The 10,653-nt window shown below is 39.8% G+C and overlaps 1 protein-coding gene across 1 annotated transcript in view; it reads left to right on the top strand.

Moving 5' to 3' along the window:
* Positions 1 to 10,653, top strand: part of LOC127632697 (adenomatous polyposis coli protein 2-like) — a 43,428-nt gene extending 32,775 nt beyond the window's left edge. Inside the window, exons 9-15 of the mRNA XM_052111436.1 lie at positions 161 to 542; positions 2,290 to 2,388; positions 2,509 to 2,648; positions 2,760 to 2,837; positions 2,993 to 3,109; positions 3,238 to 3,452; positions 3,539 to 10,653. Coding sequence (XP_051967396.1) covers positions 161 to 542; positions 2,290 to 2,388; positions 2,509 to 2,648; positions 2,760 to 2,837; positions 2,993 to 3,109; positions 3,238 to 3,452; positions 3,539 to 9,050 — 6,543 coding nt within the window. The 3' untranslated portion in view covers positions 9,051 to 10,653. The remainder of the gene's footprint in view (positions 1 to 160; positions 543 to 2,289; positions 2,389 to 2,508; positions 2,649 to 2,759; positions 2,838 to 2,992; positions 3,110 to 3,237; positions 3,453 to 3,538) is intronic.

Genomic DNA, 10,653 nt, shown 5'->3' on the forward strand with positions numbered 1-10,653 from the left:
ATTTAAAAAAACCCTTATCACAATTCATTGTCCAAAAATGGCTTAAAGAAAATGCTTTAAGCCAAATGCACTATTCCCTTCTTTGTAATAGTGAGCTGTAAATAATACAATTGTTTATGTACACATACTGTACTATAGTTCTTCTGTCTTTATGATGTAGGTAGAGATGGTGTTTTGGCTGCTCTCTATGCTAGCCTCTAGAGATCGGGAGGAAATGTCCAGGACACTGCTGGCAATGTCAAGCTCACAGGAGAGCTCCATCGCTATGCGCAAATCTGGTTGTGTCCCGTTGCTTGTACAAATACTGCATGAGGGTGGAAGAGGGGAGGCAGCTGGGACAGGAGGCTACAGTCGAGAAGCCCGTTCCAGAGCCAGTGCTGCCCTGCACAACATTGTGTACTCGCAGCCAGATGAGGGCCAGGCCCGGCGTGAGATGAGGATTCTGCACGTGCTGGAGCAGATCCGCTCCCACTGTGAGAATGGCTGGGACTGGATCGAGAACCATTTAGGAACCCCCTCACCTGGTGGGACCAAGACCACAGGTGAGCCCTGACTAAGTTCAAAATATATCTGGAATCTCACCAATTAAAATTCTGTGCAATTTGTTATTGCCAGTGTTTCTCCCATACTCTAACCTACAGTAGAAGATATTTGGTCATGCATTAACATAATCAAATGAGAGGTACCTTTCATGTGTTAAGTAGGGTACAGTGGTGCTTTTTTCTGGTCAAAGGTGTTTCAAGATTCAAGAAATACATTTATTTCTATTGAATATTGATGGAGCAACATAATTTGTGTGAAAAGAAATAACAGCGGAAAGTTGTTTTGAATAAAATGTATTAAAAAAAAAAGTTGCAAGGGGGCCTTTTACCCCACATCTGGGGTAAAAGGCTTCCTCACTTCATGTAAACCCCCAAGAAGGTTACAGTAAACAAGTTTTCAAATACTTGCAAATACTTTTAAGACAGCAATATGTTTTTTTTTTTTACAAATTAAGATTATGCTAATTCAAAATAACCACTTCAGAAAAGGATCAAGTTTTCTAATATATATATATAGAAAACTTGATCCTTTATATAGTATATTATATATATATCATAATCTATATATATATATATATATATATAATAATCTCCATTGTGATCCATCAGTCGTTCTTCATAACAAATCTATTCACCTTCTTTTAAAAAAACAACAAATCATTGTGTTTAATAGGGGCCTTTAGCCTTTTTACCCCAAATATTATTCTATCACTATTGGATAGTTATTGATTTTTTTTTACATATATAATCACCTTGAACAAAATTGAAAATGACAAATAAGTATTTTGTCTCATAATAAATGTGATCATTTCCAGGATTTTCTTTAGCTACATAAATTTACATTAAAACAATTATTAAATATTGGGCCAAATTGCCTCAAAATCAACCTTTAAATATTCCACACAATGATGTTATGAAACAGGAAAATGTTGCAGTGAGTGGTGACAAACAGGTGTTAAGGACAGACCTGTGGTATTAGTTGATTCTATTTCGTGTTTTGGGAGAACATAAATTAATGGAGCCTTTAGCCCCATTGTACCATATTTAATTAATTGCATTATCAAATTATAGTCATTACCACATGTTTATTTAATACATTTAATTAAAAAAAAATGGTAAGTGCCTGCACACTGATTTATTGCTCCAAAAATACTTTATTGGCTTACAACAACCATGTTTTGACCATTAGGTCTTTGTCAGGCAATTAGGTCTTTGCTTAGGTCTAAATCAGTGTGTGGACATTTTTTCTATGTTGATTGCATTGTTGTGCCCAACTCAGGTTGGATGTGCATTTTATTTTATATATATTATATTATTATATTTTTATCAGTGATTTTCTAGCAAACATCATGCAGTATATGGTGATTGTAAAGGGATTCATGGAAAGGAGGAGGCGAGAACCGGCTTGACTTATTATAAATAATAGTTTAATATAAAACTGAACCAAAAAGACAACACACACACACACACACACACACACACACACACAGGTGTTGGACAGCTGCCCGTAAATCTCTCTCTCTGTCGCACTAACGTCTTCGGTCAGCCTTTATCTCTCTCGAGGTCTAATTAGCCTGATTAGGGGCCAGGTGTACGGAATCACGACCTGGCCCCGCCCTCCTCACTGCCACAGTGATATACTGTGTGTACTGTATAACTTTACTGCGATATAAAATTACTCATACGGTTATATTACATTTTGGTTGTGCTGCCCACCCCTCCTTAACATTTACATTGATATCCACAGAAATCCCTGAGCAAGTGGATCCCCAGATTTGCCAGGCCTTGTGTGCAATAATGAAGTTATCTTTTGAGGAAGAGTACCGTAGGGCAATGAATGAACTAGGTACGTGAATGAAGTGCAGTTTCTCTAAATATGCTGGAGAGTAATATAATGTATGCTGTAGTTGTAAATAAACACATTTACAGTGATATGTAACTCAGAGTTTATATGCGCATCTTTTAGGGGGTCTGCAAGCCATTGCAGAGCTAATTCAGCTGGACCAAGAACTTTATGGTATGCAGAATGAGCCAATCAATATGGCCCTGAGGCGGTATGCTGGAATGGCGCTCACTAATCTTACATATGGGGATGTTGTAAATAAGGTAAAATTCTAAATACAGGATATAAGTATATTTTTAGGTTAAGGTAAATATTAATGTCAAATTTTGACTAGCAGGTATTAATGTGTTAATTCTTTTTATTTACTTTTTCAGGCGACTTTTTGCTCAAAGAAAAGCTGCCTTCAAGCCATTGTTGCACAGCTTGCATCTGATAGTGAGGAGTTACAGCAGGTATATGAGCTACTTTTTAAAAACATTTTATGAGTAAAGCATCATATCATTGCTTTAAGACAAATAAATATCATGTAGCAGATAGCTGTAATTTATTGCTTTGCTCAATTGTAATAATTTGGGCCAAAATATCTCTGATTTGTCTTTGCATTTAGGTGGTGTCAAGTATACTGAGAAATTTGTCATGGCGTGCTGACATCAACAGCAAGAGGGCTTTAAGAGATGTTGGCAGTGTGTCAGCACTTATGAGCTGTGGTCTGCAGGCTACAAAGGTACAATCAAGATTTCTATATTATGCAGTGTTTACATACAAGTTATTTACGCAAGAAATTGGTAAAATGTATGCTCTAATACCATTCAATAGGTCATTGGAATTAATTTGGCATGGTTTTCCCTACAGGAATCCACCTTAAAAAGTGTGTTAAGTGCGCTATGGAATTTGTCAGCACACAGCACTGAGAATAAGGTGGCAATTTGCTCTGTCGATGGTGCTCTTGGCTTTTTGGTTAGCACTTTGACTTACCGATGTCAAACCAACTCACTGGCCATTATTGAGAGTGGTGGAGGCATCCTGCGCAATGTATCCAGCCTTATTGCTACCCGAGATGATTACAGGTATCAAGAGTATTCAAATTCACAAATCAAATGCCTTTTTTTTTATAGTACCGAGGACATCACTTATATTCCTCCTGTTTCCTTAGGAAAATCCTCAGGGATTATAACTGCCTACAGACTCTGCTGCAGCACTTGCGATCTCACAGTCTTACCATTGTGAGTAATGCATGTGGAACCCTCTGGAACCTGTCTGCTCGAAATCCAAAAGACCAAGAATTACTGTGGGATCTGGGAGCTGTGAGCATGCTGCGCAATCTGATCCACTCAAAGCACAAAATGATAGCAATGGGAAGTGCTGCAGCTCTGCGAAACCTCCTCACAAATCGTCCCCTCAAATATAAGGATACTGCTGTTATATCCCCAGGATCCTGTATGCCATCACTTTACATGAGGAAGCAGAAAGCGTTAGAGGCTGAGTTAGATGCAAAGCACCTGGCCGAAACATTTGATTCAATCGAGAAGCAAAGTTTCAAACATCAGAGTATTAATAAGCCACTGAGGCACATTGAGAGTCTAGCAAAGGACTATGCTTCAGATTCTGGTTGTTTTGATGATGATGAGGCCCCTAATGTGTCAAGCAGCTTAGACACAGGTTCCTTCTCCATGCTTTCTATGTTCTTGAACAATTCTAACTTCCTTAATACTCAGCCTCGAAAACGAGAGGTGGAGCCTGAACAAGACATTGAACCCATGCAAACCAACAATAAAAGGACACAACCCCCTGATGATGAAGTGACTGAAGCAGCTGAGAAATTAGCCAAGAAGATCACCAACACAGTGGCTAAAATTGACAAACTGGTGGAAGACATTACCATGAATACATCCTCCGAGGACAGTTTCAGCCTCAGCTCAGAAGATCATTTTGTAGATTGGAATTATGGACCAGATGAGCTTCATGAGGCAAGAGCCATTTCATGCTCCCCTTGCCATCTTTCTGATAACAGCTCTTTTTCACCTAAAGAGCATCTCAGCAGAGCACATGCTTTCTTGCATCTTAAAACAACCAACTCAAGTTTATCCAATGATAGCCTTAACAGTGGCAGCACAAGTAATGGGTATTGTGGCAGTCAGGATCAGATTCATTCTTCTGCAAGGCCAACAGAACAAATACGCCCAAATAAACTTGACCTTAAGGTAGCTCATAAGGAACCGTTGAACAGTCTTGTGCATATTTCAAGAGTCCTGTATGAAAATGAGATCCCTGAGAGAGATTTTGAGACAAACAAAGATGCTACTTTGCTTGATTCAGGTTCCACAGATACAGAGAAGAGCCAAGAACCTCTTATAGCAACACCAGCAACTGTATCAACCAGTGCTAGTATACCAACTATCAAGCTCTCTCCCTCGTATCAGCATGTCCCACTGATCCAGAGTGTTGCCAAATTTGGTGTTGCAAAGACTAACATTAATGTTCAGGCTGCACAAGCAATGCACAGACAGGCTTGGGTTCCAACTGTGATGACTGGCGGAAGTATTAACAAATTTTCCCCAATATGCTCTGCAAGAAGCCCCATAATAGGACAACTGGAGACACCACAGAAGTATTCTGTAGAGAACACTCCAATCTGCTTCTCTCGCTGCAGTTCTCTGTCCTCTTTGTCCTCTGGGGATGGAGTCCTTGATGGGCAGAGTCAAACTGAAAATGAGCTAGAGAGTGACTCCTCATTAGAGATCATAGAGGTGGAAGATGTTGAGAGAAAAGAGGAAGAGGATGAGACACTTTATGAGTTAAGTGACAGCCAGTTATTAGTAACTGATCAGAAAATCTGTCCAACCAGTAGTAACAACTCTGATCCAACTGAGATCCCTGGTACACTTAAAAATGAGAAGAGGTTATTTAGAGGAGTATCTCCAGTAATTCTTGAGGATAGGACACCATCCAGCTCTTCAGAAAATTACATTCATGAAACACCACTTGTAATGAGCAGGTGTAGTTCGGTAAGCTCACTCGGAAGCTTTGAATCCCCTTCAATTGCCAGTTCTATTCAGAGTGATCCATGCAGTGAAATGATAAGTGGAACTGTTAGCCCCAGTGACCTGCCAGACAGCCCAGGACAAACCATGCCTCCAAGTCGCAGCAAAACTCCATGCTGTGCAGAATCAATTGGGCCTGAAACACAGACTCTAAGCGGAAGTCAGTGGGAAAATAGCTTGCGCAAGTTTATGGAAATTGCAGACTTCAAAGAAAGGTTTAACCTACCTGCAGATTTGGACACAATGATCTATTTCACTGTGGAAAAACCAACTGAGAATTTCTCATGTGCCTCTAGTCTGAGTGCTCTTCCCCTGCATGAGCACTATGTCCAGAAAGATGTGGAGCTTAAACTTACTTCTTTACTAAACAAACAAGACAATGATCCAGATGATTCTGGAAAGGAAGAAGATATAGATGACCAAGACCAATACAGTGAAGGCAACTCTGATGATGACATTGAAATTCTCAAAGAGTGCATTAATTCTGCCATGCCTTCCAGGTTTAAAAAGGTAAGGCCCGCTGTGTTGCCCACCATATCAAACCAAGTTATCAACATGCAGGCTCGAAAATCTGTGCAATTACCAGTGTATATGGTGCTTCAGAATAAAAACAATCCAAGACAAAAACTTGGAATGTCTGCTAAAGAGATCTGTCATGATGATTCCTCCTACACTGACTCTGCTGAAGGTACCCCTATTAATTTCTCAAGCACCACTTCCTTAAGTGATGAAACTCTACAATATCCTGTGAGGGCTAAAGGAGTAAATGATTGGAGGTTAAGAAACAAAGAAACACAGGAGCTTGTTAATATTGAGGCAAAGAGAATTGAAGACCTACGCATGTTCTCTCGCTTCCACAAACCAAATAAATTGGCATGTCAGTCTCACATAGTCACAAACCATTTGAACAAAACAATCAGAAATATGGTGCCAACTCAAAGATTACTCATACAGAATAAGGAGATGGCAGCAAAAATGACCCAGCAAAGGATTCAAAGCCAGTCTCCAGTTCGACAAATTCAAAAGCAAGGACAAAATATGTCAAAAAGCATGCCACAGTTAGATATTCCCATAATAAAACAAAGCACAGATGTGTACCAAAATCAGAAATCCTCCTTTCAATCTAGGCATCACCTAACACCTACAGAATTGTCAATTTTCCATAGTAAAATAGACAGACAAAATGGACAGATGAATGGGACTGGACGGAAACAAATACGCAATGCTAATATACAAGATCAAGTCAATAATTACCAGTCCCACCAAAAAGGCTTTCACAGAATTAAGCAAAATCTCATTCTAGAAGAAGCACCTCCATGTTACTCTTTGAGTTCATCCCTTAGCTCTTTGAGTGATGAAGATTTTGAGGAGCATTATGAAAAAACTCAGCATACATGGATGAGGAACAGACAAAATGTAACATCGAACCATGGTCAGTGCCCTCCAAAATCACAGCAAGACCAAAACCAGTTTGAAGTGAACAGTTCGCCAAGCTCAGTCAGCATGGATTCAGAAGATGATCTTTTGCTAAAATGCATAACATCTGCTATGCCCCAACATAAGAAAAAGCAGGCTGCCAGAAAAAAGAAAGCTGACAAAACGCACAAACAAAAAGCTTCTCTTCTGAAAGCAACTGAGGAATGGAGCCCTAAAAATGACCTAGACAGTGATGAATTGGTATCAGACAAAGACTCTGATCTCAATAGTGTTGAATGGAGAGCAATACAAGAAGGAGCAAATACAATCATTACAAAGTTACAAGCTTCAAAGTCCCAGGAACCATCATCAGAGTCTGAGTCGGTTCTGTCTTTTATGTCTGGATCAAGCTTTACTCCAAAAGAGAAGAAGGTATTCAAAGATGACAAAAAGGCTAATAAGCCACTTGATTTTGCACCTCGTAAGCCAGTTCCAAACTTGCCTGTGGTCTTCAGGGGTAGAACAGTTACATACACGCCCAAGAAGGAGACAACCCTCTCTCAAAGACCACCACCCCAAAAAGTGATACCTAAAGCAGATGCCCCCAAAAATCCAAATCTAGCTCAGCACAGGTCAAGAAGCCTTCACAGATTGAGCAATCCCATTGCTCAGTTGTCTTTGCCCAAAAGAAGCTCAACTCCTCCTGCCCGGATCCCAAAGAGTTCATCATCAGGATCATCTCAAAGCTCAACTCCTTCCAGGCATCCTCAGAAAAAAGTAACATCCCCAACACAAACTATTAAACAAGCTCAGGAGAAAGTGGCATCAGCACCAAGCTGTCCACAATACAAAATGGGAAGCACTCCAAACCCCAATCAAAACTCAAAATCTCCTATAGACAAGAAAACTCAGAAATCCCCTGTCAGAATACCTTTCATGCAGAATACATTGAGACAAACAAGAGTAATTTCACCTTTGATAGCCAGCCAGCCCTCTATCATCAGCAGACAAAATACCCAGATGTCAGGGAGAAGAATCCTACCCGCAAACCGGTTTGATTTGGCTCGCTTGACATCTACTCATTCAAGTAGTGGTGAATCAGACCAGAATGGCTTGCTTAGACAACTTACATTCATCAAAGAATCGTCAAAAGTCCCAAGACGCAATGCTCCTTGTTCACGTTCTGTTCCTACATCGCAGCACGTCTCACCCCGAAGAACAGGCCCAGGCGCCCAAGCAGTTTTCTTATGTTCCTCTCGATGCCAAGAGCTGAAGGAAGCAGTTCAAGGTCCAAGAAGAATGCCTGTCACTCAAGAACAAATACAAGTGCAAGAACAGGGGGTTCATAGACAGGGCATGGCTCTATCAAGAGCTACCTCCATTGACAGGGATGTCACAGGGATGAAGCGTCCGGCTAGACGAACAAGCTCAGAAAGTCCTTGCAGGGCATTACAGAGCAATACACCTGTGCCAAAGCAAAAAGTAAAGAGGGGTGATACCTTTAAAAGATACTCTTCCTCACCAAGTATAAATATCTTAAGTCGAGTCACCAGCCACTCCTCTCTACGCTCTTCATCCTCTGACTCAAGTGGACAAGCAAAAAGTGAAAGGACCACAAACCAGAGGCAGCAGAGAGCCGGACTGCAAAACGCTGATAAAGTGACCTGGAAAAGAATTCGCGATGAGGACGTTCCCCAGATATTAAAGAGCACTCTACCACCCACTGCACTGCCTCTGCTGCCTTCACCCGAGGGCGTCAAACAGATGCCAACACCACTACCAGTAAAACTGCCAACTATTACTCTTGCATCACGGAAAACAAGTGATGCAACTGTTCAAACTGAGGACTTCTCAGTCAACAAAATAAACTCAAGCACCTCCCCCACAGTTGAAAATGGTCTTGGCATTACAGAAGAGGTCCCAAAAATGGCCCTTCCTAGAAAAATAAACATGGCCTTTGGGAATAACATACAAGATGGGTATTCAGATGGATCCCTCAAAAACTATAGCACAGCATCGACCTCCACCATTCAGTCAGTGGAAAGTACCCATAGTGGAGGTATTGGCCATTTCCGCCAGAGCTCTCCTAGTAAAGCTGTCAGAGTTACTCCCTTCAACTACATCCCCAGTCCCATGGTCTGCTGTTCTCTACAGATCCAGGATCAAGCACCAACAATGTCTAAGTCAGTTGAAAAACACGAAGCATAAAAAACCTGTGATCTGTCCACATTTCCAGGCTTGATTATGTACTATGCTTCTGATGCTGTAAAAACTCAGGTGGTAATGGACATGATTCTCTTTACCTCAATATTTAATCAGTTTTGTGCTTGCCTATTCATCAGTAGTTTAACTTAACTGGGGGGAAAACAACAATTTGGATGTAGACAATTGCCCATGTACATGTTGTGAAACTGGACACCACACTTTTTTATTTTTTTGTACAGTTGAATACACAGGAGAAAGAATGTCTCGGAGTGTCTCATCTATTGTTAAAAAAATGCCCCACATTTAACACAATATGCAAACCATTTTCTGAAAACAATTGTGATTCATTCTTTAAAAGACTACAGTATGTGCCACCTACAAACCGGAAAAGACTGTTGTACTCTCACAAGAGAACCATGTATGCACATGCCTTTATGCCATACTGACAGGTTAGAACAGCCTATTGCCTTCACTTATTGTATTACTACAGGTATATAGTTACAGTTAGTAAAATCTGCACAAAATGTCTATGTAATCATCATGGATATTTAGTGATACTGTTGTAAATACTGTTGATTTAAAACTGTTGTCTAATGCTTCCCAGAAGGCAAAATGTAATCCTGCTATTGCTACAAAAAGCATGCTACATACTCACTTACCCACTGTAACATGTGATGTTGACTTTGCTGTTTTTTCCATTGAAAATGACAGACTGTGAGGACAACCATGCATCTCTACCCAACATATTTGCAGTTCTGAATATAAGATTGTTGTAATTGTCGAGTATTCAGCAAATGTATGTAATACAATAACAGTAAGTGGCTGTGTATATTTCTGCTTTCTAAATGCTTTCATAATGTAATATTGTGTAGAGTCGCATTATGCTTTAAGTATTTAAAAGCGAGCTGTTCAGTAGCAACTCAATGGATTGAGACAAATGGAACTAATTGTCATTTAAGCACTGAACAGACTGCTGTAGAAAGTTAAAATGGCTTCCATTCCAACCAAAGCCCACTGGCAAAACTGCAGCTACACAAATATTGTAGACATGTTATGATGATCAATGTAGTTTCAATTATGGCTTAACAATTAGCCTGCACAAAAAGTGTTTTTGTCATTTGGTGTATTTGAGTTAAGTTTTAACTAATATAGCTGCTTAACTGAATTTGTCTCTTTTAATCAGAAAACATGCATTCTCTAATATTTGTCTTTGGAAATTCTGATAAAGTGAACTACATTTCAGGTGTGTTTTCTAATACCAACTGTTGTTCAAAAATAAAAGACTTAATGTCTGATTATAAGAGATACTGAAAATGACCAGTAACAGCGGTAAGTGTAATGCTGTTCCTTTACAGCGTTGGTGTGGAAAAAGCAATATGATGCAATGACTTGCTATAAACAATTATATCAAAATTATTATAAACCTCTACAAATCATTTTGATTTAATTGCTGAGCTCAATTTGATCTTCTGGGGGGGTGGTCAAATCTGTTTTGTGCAAATTTGAAACGTCTAGTTGTCAAAGCATGAATTGGATTCAAAATGCAGTGTAGACTAACAGTTAAACAGCTGTGGCCAAGGGTTAGAGGTCCTCAAATAAACATTCT

The sequence above is a fragment of the Xyrauchen texanus genome, chromosome 39, assembly GCF_025860055.1.
Source record: "Xyrauchen texanus isolate HMW12.3.18 chromosome 39, RBS_HiC_50CHRs, whole genome shotgun sequence".
NCBI lineage: Eukaryota > Metazoa > Chordata > Actinopteri > Cypriniformes > Catostomidae > Xyrauchen > Xyrauchen texanus.